The sequence below is a fragment of the Euprymna scolopes genome, chromosome 41 (genome assembly GCF_053919585.1).
Source record: "Euprymna scolopes isolate OS-2025 chromosome 41, ASM5391958v1, whole genome shotgun sequence".
NCBI lineage: Eukaryota > Metazoa > Mollusca > Cephalopoda > Sepiida > Sepiolidae > Euprymna > Euprymna scolopes.
The window spans coordinates 8,010,635-8,030,106 of record NC_136522.1 but is presented as its reverse complement, the minus strand read 5'-3'; the positions used below and the strand labels follow the sequence as shown (position 1 = coordinate 8,030,106).

Genomic DNA, 19,472 nt, shown 5'->3' with positions numbered 1-19,472 from the left:
GTATTATACACAAGATTTTATTCATATCAATGCTTAGCAGTTTCAAACAATTTCAGCAATTCATTTTAGCTTTAAAACAAAATCAGAATCTTAAGATGCAAATGTCTAATGATGCTTAAAAAAAAAAAATTTTTTTACAGATGTTTGGTCCCTTTATTAATAGGATAATCTGAAAACATACATACATAACCAATAAAAATCAAAAATGCAAATAGATACAGATTAAATTCACAGTAAAAAACTCAGCTTTGACCCTTAGTCAATTTCTAAAACGCTTCAGCCATTTCCATTTCGTATAAGGCAATGGAAAGGATAGGACATCAGAAAATTACTTTAACAAATATCTTTAAACAATCTTTAGATTGTTTAATTCTGAAATCGTCCGACAACCTAATCGTAAGTAACACACGTTTGTTTTTACTTTGGATTTTCTCTTAGCTGATTATACGATTACATACAAAGACATGACAAAATAGACCCAAGAAATATTTTTTCTAAAGATCAATATACGCTTATTTATATTTACAGACAAAAATAGTGCTGAAATAACATAGGGTGTCTCATTAAAATTATTTCTAACAATACTGAAACATGCCACGAACCAAAAAAGCATCAGACTTTCTGCGTGAACAAATCATGGATCAACATGAAGGTGGTTTTAGTCAACGCAAAATTGCAGGAGATCTTTCAATACTCCTTTCTACTGTTAATAGAGTGATCGTACAATTCACAAGAGAGGACAAAGAGTACACAATCTTCTCCAGGTTGCCCCAGGCCCTCTGAAAGAACCTTGCCTTAAAATGTTGAAGAGGATCTTCAGTGAAAAGCCTCCGACATTGCAACACCAGCTGGTGTCAGTCCTAGAACGGCTGTGAGGTATCTTCAAGCTGCGAAAAGGAAACCTCTTCATCCTACCAATATCAAGTGTAGAAAAGATTGGGCTTGTGAGATGGTGGAGCGAGCTAGGACCTTTTGGATTAATGTCATTTTTTCTGATGAGTCACAATTTGCATTATTTTCCAAGGGTGGAAGGGTATGGAGGCTCCCTCAACAAAAGTGGCTTAAGACAGCAACCAACGCTGAAACAGGGTTGTTCTCGGTTATGGTATAGGGTGCAATTTGGAGTGATGTTCGCTCAGACCTGGTGGAGTGCAAAGGAAGCACCAAAACTGCTAAATATGTTTCAATATTACATGAAGGACTCCTGCCAATATTCTCAAATGGTAAAATGGACCAAGTTAACTCCCTATTTATGGAAGGCTGAACTGTCACTGCTAGGGTAACAACATTCATTAAGCCATAATGGGATTAATAAACTTCCATGGCCAAGTCAGGATATGAATCCTTTGGAGCATATTAGACCAGACCCTCCCAAAAAGAGAAGTAAGCCATCTTCTAAACCTGAACTTTTAGCATTCCTCAACTGATCAATGCCATGCGTAGAAGGGTCTGAAAGAGAATGTTAACCAAATATTAGTTTGCAACTATTTATTTTTGATTTTGTTCTATGAATTATGTTTATTGAAATAAGCTGTTTTTATGGGTGTATTCATTTGTCATGTCTGTATATGACTGAGATCAATAAAAAAAAAATAAAGAATTGATGAAGAGAAATGGACTAGAAACGAATAGCAAAGTGATTGATTATTTGTTGTCATGGTTGACAATAGGTGTAGAAGCTTTTAGCAGCTCCTGCTCGGATAAATAGAGCAGAAATGGTGTTTATGTTCATTTTCTACAACATGCTAGTGCTAACACCTTTTTAGCCATATAACCTGCCAAAAGACGGGGGGGGGGGGGTAGAAAGGGAGGTAGATATTTCCAAAGTTCGTTTAAAATGGATTAAATGGTAAATGAAATTTTGCATTTTCTTTTTGTAATGTGTTTATACACAAGTAGAAATAATGCAAAACTAGCCTGTGAAATGGATGAATATATCAAGTAATTTTTATTTTATAAAAAAAAAAAAATTGTCAGACAATGATCTCAAAAGAGAAGGCGCATGGAAAAAAAAAAAAAAAAAAAAAAATGCTACCATAAAATGCAGAAATATACAACCTCAAGTTCTGACTATTTTTCAAAAAATATTTTAACATTTCAACTGTGATAATGGAATTTTTTCTAATGCTTTTTAACAAGTTCACATTTAAACGACTTCGAATCCTTATGAATCGCTTCCCAAAGTTTCTTTGTCATAGAGGTATTCACCCAAGCCACCACCCGCACGTTTCAAGTTGGTTATGTGGTTAGAAATTTCTTTTATGGAATCCACTTGTTCTGTCAGGAAAGTGCCTTCCAAAAAGTCACAAAGCTATAAAACAAAAAAAAAAAAAAAAAAAAAAAAAATTAAAACTTCATTTTAAAAAAAATTAAAGTCAAATTAAAAATATTGTTCATCTGAACAAGATGAAAGGAATGTCAAACTAAAAAAAAAAAAAAAAAAAAAAAAAAAAAAAAAAGTGATTTTGCTTCATTTCAGGTTTTTCTTCATAAATTTTCTAACTTCATTTTTGGATATGTTACTTTATGCACCACGAAAACTACGTATGTACTATTTGATTTACTTAAAATTCAATATTTCGATTCATTCAATATAGAAGCACATTTTTTTCTTGATCCAACGAGCATCTTAAATCACAAGCCATGTTTCACTTCAGACAGTAACGAAAATATTCCTTTACTTTCCCATTCATTCCTATTTCCAGCAAAATTAAAAAAGTACATTTTGTGAGAAAGGGACAGGAAAGCAAAAATGGAGATGCTAAAGTTAAAATGCTAATAAAAATGATTCTTAAAAAAAAAGAAAAAAAAAAAAAAAAAAAAACATACAGAATCTGAAAAATTAAATCCATTTAGACAAATAGAGACAATTAAAAAATATATTAACATTAATATTAATATTAAATAACAAAAATGCACCCCAAAATATCTCCATCCCTCGTTTCTTAAAAACCTTTTCCATATCAAAAAAAGTTGAGCTTCTGATGAAAAACAAAACTAGATTTTTCATTTACGGTGTAAACCCAAATTTGAGGTTTTCATCCACACTTTCTGGGTCCCTTAAAACCAAGTTGAACGATTAAATCGGAGAAACCTGCAATGCGGAAAAAAAAAAATTGTACGTACATGATTATCTTCGTGATTGGAAGCAATTTTGTGTAAATCCAACAAAGCCTGGTTGACATTTTTTTCGAGAGACAACGCCACTTGCATTGCATCCAAACCACTGCCCCACTCATCTTGTTCAGGACGCTGAGGAAGAGACAAGTAAAATAAAAACAAATCAAAACAGTAACAATGTACGCGCACGCAGGAATTAAATTAACTTTCGATCTGACAACATTACATGGTTCATATTTTAACCTTTAATAGAATAGAACTCTCGAAATTTTTTTTTTTTTTTTTTCTTCTTTTTAGATGGGGGGGGGATTGATAATTCAGACTACTGTTCTCATTCTGGAAAAAAAATGAATTAAATAAGGTGCTTATTCAGATTGGCACTTACAGCGATAAACAAAAATTTATAACTTATTTTTTACTTATGGACTGAAGATTCTATATTCCAAAAATTGATCAAGTAGTTTTAATTTATTTTCGAAAACAAATTTGCCGGGGTTTCTTTTTTTTTTTTTACCGATAAGTGAAGGCTGTAGCCATTTTAGTACCCTTCAATTTTTTTTTTTTTTTTTTTTTTTTTTAGACTTTAATAAAATGATCCTTCTAAAAGTCTATATAATCGATTGATGTCTATAAGAAATCAATCTTTCTCTTTATGTTAACATTTCTCAGCTGTTGCTACTACACAAATCAACCCCTACAGTTAAATGCAGCGTTCCGATCTATTCCGAGACCGGACATCTTTCAGATATTTATATATTAGTACGATAGCCTGTGTTATTTTGTGTGTAAGGCTTACATCTTTTTTCATCCGAGTGACTGTCGTTTAATCGTTACCAGCCTGGGTGTTTGGAGATGCGGGTTTAAAAAAAAAAAAAAAAAAAAAAAGTGGTAATAGGCAGGCAGGCTCGAACCCATGACACTAAGGCCGAAAAGTGAAAGACAATCCGACGTTTTACCCCTACTCCATGACGCGACCCAATACGAGGACTTAAAAATCAACACCTCCCTGTAGAAAACCGCCCAGTTGAAAGTGAAGGAGTTAATGTTTTTGACCAATTTTTTTTCAATATTTATCTGAAACCACGAGTTCAAAATGATACAGATCATGAAAATCGGTTACCTCTGTCGAAGTTTTAGGCAAACATACCTACATTTAAACAGTTGTTGCACCCATCGCTAAACCGAATGTTTAAATTAAGGCTAGTCAATCAAAAAGGGGTGACTTTCAAAAATAGTGGCGAAAAAAGCGACTCCTTTCCTGTAGAAACGGGCCAAGTTGAGGGTGAAGGAACTATTGTTCCTAGCCAATTTTTCCAAAACTTATACCAATCTAGTGAAAATCCATTACCTCTGTCGAAAGTTTTAGGCAAACATACATACATTTAAACAGAAAGGTGAGATTTATAGCCTGGGTGCCTGGAATTGCGTGTTAAGCAAAAAAGACTGGAACCCGTGACGCAAAGGTGGAAAAAGTGGAGATGTGTGTAAGGATGTTGGTGGAAAGAAAAAGAAAAGGTAGTAAGCAGGCTCAAAACTAACACGCCAGAGGAAAAAGCGAAAAAGTCTTATCAATGCATCTACCGCGGTTGTGATGTCACGGTGGTTGAAATAACACCTTTTATGCGACGTTGATGCAAGGTTTGAACGACTTGCAAAAAAAAGTCAATGAAAAACAAAAACTGCCCCTCTCCGTGTAGAAAACTGCCCCGTTGAGGGTGAAAGAATGTTTTGGGCCAATTTTTCGATATTTATCATCCAAAGGGTTGAGCTTCAAAAAGGATACAGATTATGAAAATTGGTCGCCCCAGTCAAAATTTATAGACAAACATTTAAACAGACAAGTGAGATTTATATTACAGATGACTATTTCTTGTAATAAATTTTACAAAGAATTCAGAAGTTTTGGTTTCGATTCAAGCTGATGCATCCAAGTGAGATTTTTTTTTTTTTTTTTTTTTTTTTTTTTTTAAATCACAACTTCATAATATAAGAATTGCTAGAAAATTGACTATACGAAATCTGCAAAAATTTATATATAAGCATATTTTACAACCAAGTTACACCGGGCATCCCTGCTAACTTAAATACTTTTGCAGTTTTTAACAAGAGAGCTACAATATCAGGGCATCTCCATTTATGCTGAACAATCACAGAATGCCGACTTCAATATGAAAGAGTCCACTGGAATTTCCACAGGTCCCGCTAATGTTATATTTTTTTTTTTTAATAATATTTTATACGAAAATAGGTGGAACAATGAATTACTTTTAATGTGTAATATTTATTTCTTGTAAATGTTAGCTTTTACATGCTAAACATTCTTAAAAGTAAAATTTTTTTTTTTTTTTTTTTTTTTTTACAGAAAAATATTCTCATGCCAAACTACTTATAAGACATACTAATAATTCGTCTAAGAATGCGATAATTTCTTCAGTTAAAATAACTGTTGGAAGAGGTTTCATCAGGGACACCAAATCATCACCAGCTAGAATACAGGGGAGGTAATGCAACAATGAAAGGTCTCGGAATATGTCAGAATTCCGAGCTGAAGGGGTTAGTTTGTGGCCTAAACATCTTTGTCAATGAGACAAAGTTTAATTGTAAAACTCATGTTGATAAATTCGGTGTTTATTCTGAGAACGAAAAAATTGTCAGGTATATTATAATTTGGCATTGGAAAAGTGCAAGCTAGAAAATTCTATATACATTCAATAACGTAATAGTAAAAGCAAGCAAGATATGTCAATGAGCTTTTTACAAAAAGCATTTTAAAATTTAAAAATTGCATAGAGAAAAATAGGGAACACTCATACTGAAACTGAACTTATTAAAAAATTCAAGAGAAAGTTTCTGCAAAACTTTCTGTAAAGATTTCATTGTTTTATGGATTTTAAAAATAAGTTTTAAAATAAAGTTAAAAAAAAAAAAAAAAAAACGTACCAACAAATGATTAATGAATTTTGCAAGTGCTATAGAACTTGCATGCAAATAATTTAAAATTTGAAAGCTATAAACAGTTGTAGCTTTATTTTCGTTTTGTTTTGTTAATGTAAAAGATTTGACATGTACTTTTTGAAGGAAGATAAAGAAATCCTTTGAACAAACTTTAAGATGGAACCAACATTTGCCATTCATAACTGATGGAGAAAAGAATGGAGAAAAGAGAAAGCAAATTTTTCAAAGCAAGATGCTACAATTTTTAACTATTGCCGTTATGCTTACAGGCAATGCTGGGCAACCAAGCTAATTTCAAGATAAGTAGCAATTAAATCAAACCTGTTTTACCACTGATAGTTGGTGGCAATCAAGTATTTATGCCTTTCAAAGTGAAATTGATATGGAGACTAAACTAAAACAACCAGTTAATACGCCTCTTCCAAAAATTAATTCAGCAAAATATTTAGGATAAAAACATTGTGCATCTTTTATATTAATGAAAGATGAAATATTGGATTTCAAATAAAACCAATGGTATATTTAATAGTTATGTCACATTAATGAAAATATCCAAAAATTATGGAAAACGATAAGAGAAAATTTATGGAAACAATTTTCAAAGACAATTAGCACAAATAAAGTTTTATTGAATTGGCCCAAGATTTTCAAAGTTTTCAGAAATTACCTCAGAAAACTTCATTAATTCATATTCTAAGTTATCGTTTTTAATAATTTTTCATTACTGCAACATGGCAATTAAGTAGATATGATTGGTTTTACTTGAAATTCAAAATTTTTATTATAATGAAGCACCAAATACTTACCTGAACTGGTTGCAACACAATACGACCGCCACGTTTATTTTGGTAAGTCATGAACTTTTCAGCATGTTCTCGTTCTTCGTCTGCAGATTTCTTGAAAAATTTGTGAAAACCAGGCAGGGCCACATCGTCACGGTCAAAGTAGTAGGCCTGGATAGGAAAAAGAAACCAAAGATCAAAACTAGAAAAAGATTTTAAAGACCCTAGTGTTTGAGAAAACTAGCGGACGATAGCCAAGAATAAGGGAAATAATTTTTTGGGGTTTGTAAAGAATTATTTTTCAGAGATCAACATAAAAGAAAAAAAGAGGCAGCATTTTAAAGATTAAAGATGGCGACTAGATAGCAAGCATACATACACTAAAAAAACGCACGTAACTTCATCAAGCAAGGTTTTTTTTTGTTTTTTTTTTAATGTAAATTGTTTCACCCAAGGCATGAAACTACTTGTTTATTTAAAAAAAAAAAATAAAAAAAAAAAAGTGAGGATGTGTGAAGTGTTAAAGTTTGTCTTTTTTGGAGGCAACACAAGGTCATTTTTATTTTCTCTGCTTGTATGCTTTTACAAGTACTTGAAAATATCGAAATTTTTTCCATTAATTTTCTTTTTAACCTGTTGAGTGTACAGGGTGTTAGCATGGAATCCAAGTCTCTGATGTATCGTTATTTTCATGGAAAGTGTTCGACTGAGCTTCAATCTATGGTCCCCCCTTGCCAAACTTTCACAAGAAACACTCGTCTAGCTGTAAACACTATCAATAATTCCCCCCACTCTTTATCTGTGACTAAACCTAAACGTAGATTCCATGAACGAAGCTTCTTTCTTAGAACTGCACGCCTGTGGAATTGTCTTCCGTTTTCCTGCTGACCACAATATGGTTGTGTTCAAGTCTAACGTAAATAAGTTATTGATGAGCCGTTCCATATAAGTTATCAAATTTACCAAATTTTCATTACTAATGATTACTATTGTCTCCAATTTCTACTGTACACTCTAACCCTTATCCTTGAGTGGCCTCTTGGCCTTGATAATGTGGTGATGCCTATGAAAAAAAAAAAAAAAAAAAAAAAAAAAAAAATGCTTGGTCTTTTTTTTTTCTAGTCCGGCATTATTGGAACAAACACAGATTTCCAAATTTTCCTAAGTTCAACTTTTTAACGCATGCCTGTACATATAAGAAGTGTTTAAGATCAAAAACTAGTCAAGGGTAAGTGTTAAGTGGATTCAGAACCAGAAAAACAGCAATTCTTCTGCCTTTATTTTGGTTTTTATTTTACGGCATATCAACCCTTTTCATCCATTTTGATAAGCTTTTGCATTTATACTTTATATCTTCAAATATTTTTTCATGGTGTCTGGTTTGCTTATTGTTTTATGGTTCACAAATCCTTTTCGGTCCATTTAATGCCGAATATGGTAAGCTATTGAGAGTTTATGCTTCAAGTTCTTTATATCTTTATATTTATTCAAGGTGTTTGGTTTGGTTGTTTTGTAGTAGATTGTTTTTGGTTTGGCAGAATATGATAGCGTTTTAAGTCAGCAAGCCAATAGGGAAGTGGGGAAGGGGAAACACACACACTATTTTGTTTATGACTAGTTGACAAAATATTATTGGACCATGGAGAGGGGATAATAACAGTAAGCAGCCCAGATGGAGAGAGATTTAAAAAAAGTTGAGGGTGAAGGAATTGTGTTTGGACATTAATGTCCGAAAGATCGAGCTTGAAAACGATACCGATCGGGTCAGGATCCGTTGCACGTGTCGAAAGTTTTTGGCAGACATGAACACTTTGCCTTTTATACATTACTAGCGAAGGGGGTACCCGGCGTTGCCAAGGTGTTTGTATGGGGGGGGGGGGTAAGTAATAACCCTGAAACGATTTTAAAAAAATCGGAAAAAAAAAGTTAATGCTGTGTGTATGGGGGGTGGGGATAAACTAAATAAGCGAAGTAAAAATACAGAAACGTTGCCCGCGTGTCTAGAGATGTAAAAGAAAAAAAAAATGTTTCGGTCGTGAGGCTGGATTTAACCCGGAAGCCTTGACGCAGAGGTGAAACAAACTCCGACCACTTAACCGTGTAGGCCAAGAGTAAGAAGAATTAATTATAGTGTTAAAATAAGGCTTATAAAGCGAGTGAAAGAGGTTTGATTGACAGATAGCCACTAAATGAGGTCATCATAGGAGCGTTACCAGATGACGTAGCAGTATTTTATTTTTTGTTTTACTTCACATTAGCATTTATTAAATTACGTATTTCGTTTCCTTTCTTCATCTTCCTTACTCTAAAGAGTGTTACTAAAAATGAAAATGGCGTCTGGCTGTTTTTTTTTATAAAGACTTCGATCGTTAATATTTTTTGTAAGCGTATTTTTTTAATTTTACTTCACATTTTTGGCTTGTTATTTCTCGTTTAACTATCATATCTAACTATTTTTAACGTGATAACTTTGGTAACGTTGTCATAGCGTAGAAGTTCATAGTTTAGCTTGTGCGAGGGTTAAGTTTTTTTTTTTACCGATAACAATGTTTTTTAAATTCAGACTGCCATTAGAGCTTGCTGACATCAAGATCATGTGACATGACTAAGCAGGTTTTAAATACAAGTTGACCCAAAATAAATGGCCCCGTGTATAGTTTATGTAGAAGAGTTGGCGCCCGTATTTTTTGGGGCAGTTATAAATCAATTTAAAAAAAATATGTAATGTTTAACATTAAAATGTCACTTTTTTGGTCGCCCCCCCCCCCCCCCCCGCCTGCAGAAAATCTATCAGTTGACGCACTTCTGATGGTCCTTTTGGGCTAATTTTTCAATATTTGTCGTCTGGAGGGTGGGACTTTAATATGATACCAAGTTTATGAATTTTTGTTCCGTCGGTCAAAAGTTTTTAGCAGACACACAAACATACATTTTCGCTTATGGTCATAAAACTTAGCAATAGAGAGGCTTCTAAGCTAATTAGGAAATACATAAAACTAGGAACATACATAAAACTAGGAACATAGACAATACAGAACTCAAAAAACAGTGATATATGTTTATTCAGTTCTGAGCTAACACGTACAAGACATGAGAAAGTAATTTCTTTCCACCTTTAAAAAAAAAAAAAAAAAAAAAAAACCCTCACCGCTATGTCCAAACGATAAAGTCCTGCCATAAAAAAATGTTGGATAACTGCTCTAAAAACATTGGGGAAATCATTTTATGTTAAATTTATATGTAAAATTAGTCTCTTGAATAAAATGTGGGTGAGGGTGAGGGGGCAGTGCTCATCTACAATAATTCGAATTTGATACATAAAATAGTTAAAATGCTACAATAAGTAATGCAATTTACAAAGTTTCCGCTACTTTTTAGCCAAGATCAAAGTGTAGTATCTGTACTATATAGGTACAGACACTATAATCCTATTGATTAATGTACACCCAGTGGTGACTCCTATGTATATAAAAAAAAAAAAAAAAAAACTTTCTGAACTACATAGCACCTTTTTTGTTTAATGTTTAGATGAAAGTACAGAATAGTTAAATCCTCTCTCCATGTTAAAAATGGCTTTCTAAATAACATTTCAGCATGGTCCACATTTGCAGAAGTACCTTATTTTGTAAAGATTTAACAAAGTTTCACAAAATTTACTATAAATTAGTCTTTCCATCAATTTTATTTTAGTAAAAATTTTAAGTTTTAGAAAAAACAAAATAGGGTTCTCCTGTAAGAAATGTCTCCCTGAACTACTTTTTCTCGTTCACATGGACCTATTCCAAATTCGTAGCAGCAGACATCAGTAAACTTTATCTACCAAAACGATCAATGGTTTTATATTTAACATTTTAAAACTGATATAAATTATTGCACAATAAAAAATTAAAACAAATCATTTCAAATTATTTAATCAAGTAAAAATTCCATTTTTTACTCAGTTACCAAATTTACAATGTTATTCTATAGGTACCTCCAACGCACACCAGATGTAACCTCTACCCCATAGTTAACTAATTTATAATTTTTAATAAAGAAAAAGCTTCAAATAAACTAATACATTTTTTACAGCCTACGAAAATATCCGATCGGAAGTTCGGAACGTTGAAATTAAGCAAAGTCAATCCAACCGATACAATGACTTGCAAAAATGATACAAAAACTGACCCCTCCTTGTAGAAAACTGCCCAGTTTAGGGTAAAGGAATGAATGATTATCACCAATTTTTCAACATTTGTCATCTGAAGGGTCAAGCTTTAAAAACGATATCGATCTTGTGAGGATATGTCGCCTCTGTCAAAAGTTTTGCGAAGCATGCAAACACAAACCCATTATTTCATTTACCTTGAAGTTGTAAGTTAAAAAAAAAAAAAAAAAAAAAAAAAAAAAAAAAAAAAAAATTAAATTCTAAAATAATTTTTTAGATTTAAATAGAATAAGATTCCAATATTCGCAATACAAAGTTTTAAAACAGATTTTTGATTAAGGTTTTCCAATTTTTTAAAAATATTTTCATATAAAAAAAAAAAAAAAAAAAAAAAAAAAAAAAGACTATTTGCAATTGCAGCAATACGCACGGACGATAAAACGCTTTGGATAATCAGATTTCAAGGGATTCTGTTAAAATAGTTATTTTACAAACCAAAGCGCTTCAAGTTTTCAAAATACCGTTTTGTTTGGCAATGAATATGCTTTCAAATGAATTAAACGTACATTATATTTTTTTAAAAGTTTTAAGCAAATAAAGCGATAAAAATTTTCCCATAAAAGGGTGTTTTCAGTAAGATTTTGTAATGACGCCCCCCACCCGATTTTAAATGTCCGTACAGTGTTTCTAGTAAGAATTTTTTTAATGAAATTTGGAAACTAGGTAGAAGGAAAGTCAATTTTAATAGTTTTGGGTGTCCGAAATATATTTGACCACTCGTTTTGTTGTGTTAAAAGATTTCAACATGAGTTTGGAAAATTTTGAAAAATTTTCTTCAGACACCCACTTTTAAATAAAAATCTTTTACTATGTTTATCCGTTGAAAGAATAGTATATTGTTTTGTCTTGTGGTATGACGCAATTTAAAAAAACATGATATCGGGAGAAAAAAAAAAAAAAAAAAAAATCATTTTTAGTTTGAATGTAGACTGGTGTATTAGTAATAGCAGCAGCAATAGCATGGCGTAAGACGTGTTTTGATTTTTATTCCAGATCAATTTTTTTTTAAATTGAATAAAAGAAATTTTTGGTGCTTATGTTTTGTAAACCACATTAACTACGCAAGACAAAAAAAAAAAAAAAAAAAAAAAAAAAAAAAAAAAAAAAAAAAAAAAAAAAAAAAAAAAAAAAAATAACGTATTTAAAATTTTGCTTTAGATAATTTCTTTTCTTCGAATTTTAAATTATCCGCCAACGAAAAACACATTTTAAATTGTTCTGAAAAAAAGTCTTTCTGACATTACGCCCCCCCACACACGCACTGAGCGCTTTTCTTTTTCATAATTTAAAATGTTCCACAAGATTCGTACGCGATGTGAAAAGGCACTCAACTGCCGTAGTTTATGTTACTGCACGCTCACGCATAGCATAAACAGAAGCTGTAAAATGGCTGAAAATAGTCCCTGGGTTTATGGGTTAATACCATGCAAACAGTAAATTTGCGACGGGTTGGATTATCAGATTCGTTGTCAGCGACCTCAATTACCTCTAAAGACCCAAATTAGAGCGGTTGGTGTTCTGCTGTAGTGTCTAGGTGTATCAGAATTTAGGGAATTTGACACCCCTCACACAAAACTGCGAATAAAATTCGCAAAACTCGTAATTTCTTTTTAAAGTGGATTGTTTATTTTCTTTATGGAATATACTTCCAAAATAAACTATTAAAGTTTAAATAGAAATATTTTTTAAAATCAGTGTTTACAAAGTGCCGGCGTGCCTTCATGCAGCCATTTTTTTTTACATAATGAAATCAATTGAATTTTAGGAGTTAAATATTTTTCAATTTTTAAACTTTAAAAATCTATCAATTTTTCTATTGGTTCAATTTTTACGATATTTTCAGGGTCAATGTGAAATTTTATGCTTTTTCCAATAAACCAAATATAATATTTGACAAACTTTAATTCCCACCCCTCATTGTGAAATGTCTTAAAATTTTGATTTATGTACCAAAGTTTTATATCACAAATTGAAGATATAAGATCAATATATTGTAAAAAAAAAAAAAAAAAAAAAAAAGTTATTTTGGAAATTTACCTGTAAAGTCCAAAGTGTAAAGCCATTTTTTTTTTTTAAACGTTGAATTTTTTTTTTTAAGTGGAAGCTTATGTTATGCTTAGAATGTCAAGTAAATATGGGATGCTTACAATTTCTATTTCATAGTTTTTTTGTTTTTTTTAATTCAGTCGATAAAGTATTAAAATATCAAAAACTCGTATTTCATTGAGAAAAAAAAATTTAAATCGGTAAACTATTGTTTTAATTAAAACTTAAGTGAATAATTTCCGTTTTTTTAAGTACAGAGGACTGAAATACAAAATTTGGTTTACAGCACGCATTAAAAGACAAATTATGCCCCTTCACTGGATTATAAAGACAAATAAAATCAGACTTGTCTCCCTTTATTTGTACAGTTAAAAAAAAATGTTCGCGTTTATTTTAATCCTGGTTCAAATTATTTTATTTAAAAAAAAAAAAAAAAAAAGGACATGGAATATGAGTATAAATATGAATAAATTTTTAATGAACAATTGAACTACTCATCGAATACAAGTAATTTTTTGGAATTTATATTTTTTATAATTGAAGTAAAATTTCGTTTTTTAATCTTTAAGGAAAAGAGATTTTAAAAAACAAATATTGCATAATTTGCTATTAAACCTGTCTTTTTTTTTTTTTTTTGTCTTCGCGCCTTTAATTAAAAAATTAGGGTTTGAATTACATTTTTCAAGAAGTTATAAGCTTCGAAAGACAGTAAGTCTAAATATTCCATTGTTTACCGCGAATGGCACTTTTTACCGAGTGTGGACCCAAGCAAAAAGACTTACGCAATCGTAAGTCTGTGGCCAAAAAAAAAAGGCCAAAAAAAAAGTCAAATACACATTGAACACATTGACTTCAACAGCGATTTTTTTTTTTTATCCAAAAAGTGAAAGAAATGTGAAATGAAATTTTTACAAGTCAAATTTTATTTTAAACAATATTCGTCACAACAGAAAATAAGCTTTTAATTTATAGCTTTAGCAGTATTTGGCGAGTTCCGAGAGATAAAATCGCTGTTGAGGTCAATGTGTTCAATGTGTATTTGACTTTTTTTTGGGCCTTTTTTTTTTTGGCCGCAGATTTTTATGGAGGGAGGTTTACGGAAAAAGTGCCAATGTGTATTTGACTTTTTGGCCTTTTTTTTTGGCCACAGACTTACGATTCCGTAAGTCTTTTTGCTTGGGTCCACACTCGGTAAAAAGTGCCCCGCGAATTTTTACTGACGAAAAAAAATTTTAATCGGTAAACTATTGTTTTAATAAAAACTTGAGTGAATAATTTCCGTTTTTTAGCGTATCAGTATCCCTGTATTTACTCGTTATTTAAAAAGCTAGTGTTGTGTACCTATTCTGTACTTTCACCTAACGATTCAGTAAAAACAAGTATCGAAAAAAAAAAAAAAAAAACTTTAAACTTGAAAGTACTATTTAAAAATAGCACGGATCAATAAGTGCACTATCACCAAATAACATTTCACTGTTTACCGTTTCGATATGCTTTATTTTTGTTTATTGCCACAAGTGCTAATCTGGACTTGCAATTTTCCTGTTAATTATTACCTATAACTAATGTCTGGCTAAAGAAAAAAAAAAAAATCCGAACAAGCTAAAATAAAAAAAGCCGTGAGAAGGGTCTCTAGCGTGTACGTCCGCCCATTTTTTTTTTTTTTTTTTTTTTAATGTCGATTAAACTGTACAAGTACCTCTTTATTAAATTGTTAGGTAGAAGCACAATAGTTACGAAACATTCTCCCCATGTTAAGAATGGTTTTCAAAACATTTCAGCACGATAAAAGTTTATAAGTACAAAATAAAATGTAAAAATAGAAAACTCCTTCGGCAATTTCCAGGACCAATTAGGAATTCAGTCAATACTCAGAACTGAAATCGTCTGGATACCCATTCCTTACAAGTACCTTCCAAAGATTTGAAAAAGAGGGGGGGGGGGTGATACGCAAGGGGCAAGCGAAATAACGTTAATCAGTTTTACTTCCGTTTTTATTTAGATCAAATAGAGAAAGCGAAAGTAAAATCCACGTGGAATGATAAAACCACGTGGAAATGATACAAACGAAGATTTGAACGGTGAAAAAAATAATTACGACTCACTAAGTGAACGGTTTGCTTTAGAATTCTTTGGGGGAGAATCATTTTATAAATTAACTATTAGTTATAGTCAAAAAAATTTTAATTTTACACGTGGCTGCTACCGAAACCGGTGAAGAGGCAAAATAGTCCATTTGCTTTGTGATAAAAATGCACAGGAAGCTGGGATATAAACATCGAAGGGACTACATTGCTTGGTTACCGGCTCCGGTAGCAGTTACGGAAAGTCAGGAAAGATTTTAGCTAACCATAACTTAACTTTGGTTAAAAGGTAAAGTTTTCGGTAAAAATGTCGAAAGCGCTCTGTGTTAACGTTGTTTTCCAAACAGAATGGAAATTTAAATTTAGTTTTAATTTTTTTTTCTTCAAAATTGCGCAGGTGTCAACGGTGCCCGGAAAACTCGTCTACGGAAAACTCGACTATTATTGAATAAATACCGATTGAAAACATTTGAGCCGTTATTGAGTTTTTAAAAGAAACGACAAATTGAAATATTTTTACTTGTTTACTGTTAAAAAAAAAGAAAAAAGAAAACGTGTCCTCTTTCTACCTAGCTGGCTAAGTTTTCAGTGGTTTAACTTATTTTGAAACACTTATACAGTTGAAAAAAAACTAGTGTCGAGTGTTACTAGAGAACAAAAAAAAAAATGTCCGACATAAGAGGATCACACCTTGGGAGTCGCGATAATTGCCTAAAAGAAAATACCGAGGTAAATATAGTTTTTAAAAAGAACCCCCATCCCTCCAAAAGAATCAATTTTAATATTTCTTTAATTTAGGGAGGGGGGCGAAGCTTTAAAAATTATATCTCCCTTAAAAAAAAAAAAAAAAAAAAAAAAAATCAATATCAAAAAAACTGAAATTAAAAAGATTTTCGAATAGCGGAAATAGTTCCTTTAACGAGGAGTTTACGCATTTAGTATTAGTAGGGGGGAAAAAAGCAAAACAAAAACTACCGGAAAATCTCAAGAATCGAACCCCTCTTTTTTAGGGGATGAGAGGGGGGGTTAAATTGATGAATACTCACAATGGATTGATAAACATAACTTGCGTATAATTCCAAATTAATTTGTTTATTGATGGCTGCTTCAGAGTCGGGATGAAAATTTTGTCTTGCGATACTCATTCTTTTTTCTCCAGTCAACACAAATGTCACTTTCTTCCTATGTAAAATAATAAATTAAAAAAAACATTAAATTGTAAAAAAAAAAAAAAAAAAAAAAAAAAAAAACGCTTGTAAAATTAGAATCAAATTCTAAAAATAAAACTAATAAACAAATTACGCCATGCAATAATGAGGATATTTACTTCTGAGAACTCGTTCGCCAAACGTTTTGTTTTATAATGAAGTGTGCGAGAGAAAGCTACTTCCAGTTATACCAGTGCGCATGTGCGTGGAATCAAGGACCACATTTCCGCTGTAGAAATTGCACTTCCGGCTTTAAATAGAATGGTCCCTAGAACGGGGGTCGTACTAAAAATGTACGTCTACTTTATGTCCGTCTAATTGCTGCTGCTCCTGATGATTATGAAGCAACTTCTTTAAAGCCACTTCCGGTTTTTGCCAGTGGAAATTATCGTGTGCTATTTAAAAAAAAAAATATATATATATATATTATCTTCGTTAAAGAAAATACAATAATGTTCGGACAAGTGATCTTTTCCTAAGAATTTGTAAAATACAATAACAGATCTGCATAAAATAAAATTAGAATTATATTTAGTTATTTACACTAGATTTTGGAGGATTCAAAAACAAAAAAAGAATCGAGTTTTCGACCATTCGCATGCTGTTTGTTTTGTTTTTGCGTTAAACATTTTTGTAAAAAAATGTTGTTTTTTTGCTTTTTTTTATTTTCAAAATTAGAGAAATATTAAAATAATAATAAAATACGAGTCAAAAGTACACTATGGCCTACAAAAATGCCCGGACGGTCCCATCGACATTTCCAAGTACGGGCGCCTCGGGCGACTATCAGTTATCGAAGTATTCTAAAACGGTTTTTAGTCATATGTAAAACATATAGAAAAAGTTAAAAAAAGCGTAATGGAAGATTAGGTGACTACTGACTCGCCGACTCGGTGTGAGCAAATAAAACGCTATTGTTTCAGTTTTTTTTGTTTGTTTTTTTTTCACTGTTTTGTGTTCGTTTTTAGTATTATATTATAATACTCATAAAAATACATCTTTATGAAATATTTATTTATATTTGGCAAGGTTGACTTGAGATGTCCATAAGATAGCGAGCGACTGTGAACGATAACGAATGTAAAAAATGAAAATGGAACGGAACGCACATTTAAGCGAAACGAGATTATCGCGTCAATAATAATAAGCGTGTATTAATTTTTAACTAATCTGTACTTGTTATGAATATGTTAGAAAAAAAAAGACACAGTAGTGTTTACTTTTGTTCTGTTTTTTGTTGTTGTTGTTGTTGTTTTCTTAGGGGTTTTGGGGTCGCTGTTGTTGTCGTTGTAAATTTACCGTTTGCATGGTATTAACCCCTGAACGCTTGGACTACGCACGAGCGCGCAGTAGCATACACAAATTTACATTGGTCGTCGCTCGTCAACAAGTACTTTTCCTAATATTAATGCGTGCGTGTTGTTTACACTGGTCGCCATGTGTTGTTTTCGCGCACGCAAAAACAACACATGGCGACCAGTGAAAACAACACGCAACACTGGATAATAAACGCATTAATATCAGGAAAAGTACTTGTCATCACTTTAAAGAAAAGTGTGGAGGTTGACCTAATGTTAATTCGTTTATGCGCTCGAGCGTTGTACCAGGGTTTAGGTGTTAATACCATGCATTCATGCAAACAGTAATTTTGCGACGGGCTTGAATATCAGATTCGTTGTCAGCGACCCCAAAACCTCCTTAAAAAACAATTGTTTTTGGTTGGGGCTATATGGTATTAAACCACATATTTACCTTTTCTTTTGGTTGTTGTTTATTTTTTCGACTAGTCTAAGTTTTACGTAACAATTTAATAAAGAAAACATACCGAAAAAATGAAATGAAATAACTAAAAAATGTGTTTTTTCTTTTACTTTGGAAAATTCAACTAAACTAGTTTCGCATAAATATTTAATCAACAAAAAAATACCGTAAAAATGAAATTTCATGTTCCATCTCTGCATAATTACCAAAAGAAAACAATAAAGTAAAAAAAGTAAAAATTTCTTTTTTTTTTTTTTTTTTTTTCGAAATAGAACTTAATCAACAATCGAGTTTTTTTTATTTTATTTATTTTTTTTTTGTAACAATTTTGTTTTTAAATACTGGAAATCTGCATGAAATAAAACTAGAATCAGTTTTTCTTTTCTTTTTTTTTGTAATTCTTATGCCCAAAACAATAAGCAATCGCTTTCGAGTCGGCATTTTCACCTGTAGGCGACTAATAGATAATCCCTTTTATTATTTTTTCTAAAACTTTAATCACAATATTATAATGTTAGATAATCGAAACTGTCCCTTAAATTTGAAAACTATTTGTTTATTTTTACGCTAGTTTAATTTTTAATAGTAGATCCCCCACCTCAAAAAACAAAAAAAAACAAAAACAAAAACAAAAAAAAACAGGCAGTGTTCATCAAGTTGCTTCATTCTACAAAATTCTCGGGCAGAAATATTGCGTTCAAATCTATACGTACATAGCAAGCAATCTATACGGACATAGCAAGCAATCTATACGTACATAGCTAGCAATCTATACGTACATAGATTGCTAGCTATGTACGTATAGATTGCTTGCTATGTCCGTATAGATTGCTTGCTATGTACGTATAGATTTGAACGCAATATTTCTGCCCGAGAATTTTGTAGAATGAAGCAACTTGATGAACACTGCCTGTTTTTTTTTGTTTTTGTTTTTTTTTTTTTTTTTTTTTTGAGGTGGGGGATCTACTATTAAAAATTAAACTAGCGTAAAAATAAACAAATAGTTTTCAAATTTAAGGGACAGTTTCGATTATCTAACATTATAATATTGTGATTAAAGTTTTAGAAAAAATAATAAAAGGGATTATCTATTAGTCGCCTACAGGTGAAAATGCCGACTCGAAAGCGATTGCTTATTGTTTTGGGCATAAGAATTACAAAAAAAAAAGAAAAGAAAAACTGATTCTAGTTTTATTTCATGCAGATTTCCAGTATTTAAAAACAAAATTGTTACAAAAAAAAAAATAAATAAAATAAAAAAAACTCGATTGTTGATTAAGTTCTATTTCGAAAAAAAAAAAAAAAAAAG

At 31.5% G+C, this 19,472-nt stretch overlaps 1 protein-coding gene across 3 annotated transcripts in view; it reads right to left on the bottom strand.

Moving 5' to 3' along the window:
- Positions 1-2,128: 2,128 nt before the first annotated feature.
- LOC145266329 (soma ferritin-like) overlaps positions 2,129-19,472 on the bottom strand; it is a 42,522-nt gene continuing 25,178 nt past the window's right edge. Inside the window, exons 1-5 of one of the 3 annotated variants that reach the window (XM_080121916.1) lie at positions 16,522-16,652; positions 16,241-16,376; positions 6,882-7,028; positions 3,127-3,252; positions 2,129-2,311 (exon numbers count right to left, since the gene is read on the bottom strand). In XM_080121916.1, coding sequence (XP_079978042.1) covers positions 2,165-2,311; positions 3,127-3,252; positions 6,882-7,028; positions 16,241-16,339 — 519 coding nt within the window. In that variant the 5' untranslated portion in view covers positions 16,340-16,376; positions 16,522-16,652 and the 3' untranslated portion in view covers positions 2,129-2,164. Of the gene's footprint in view, positions 2,312-3,126; positions 3,253-6,881; positions 7,029-16,240; positions 16,377-16,496; positions 16,653-19,472 lie in introns of those variants that run through there. The other 2 variants (XM_080121915.1, XM_080121917.1) reach the window with 2 other exon arrangements.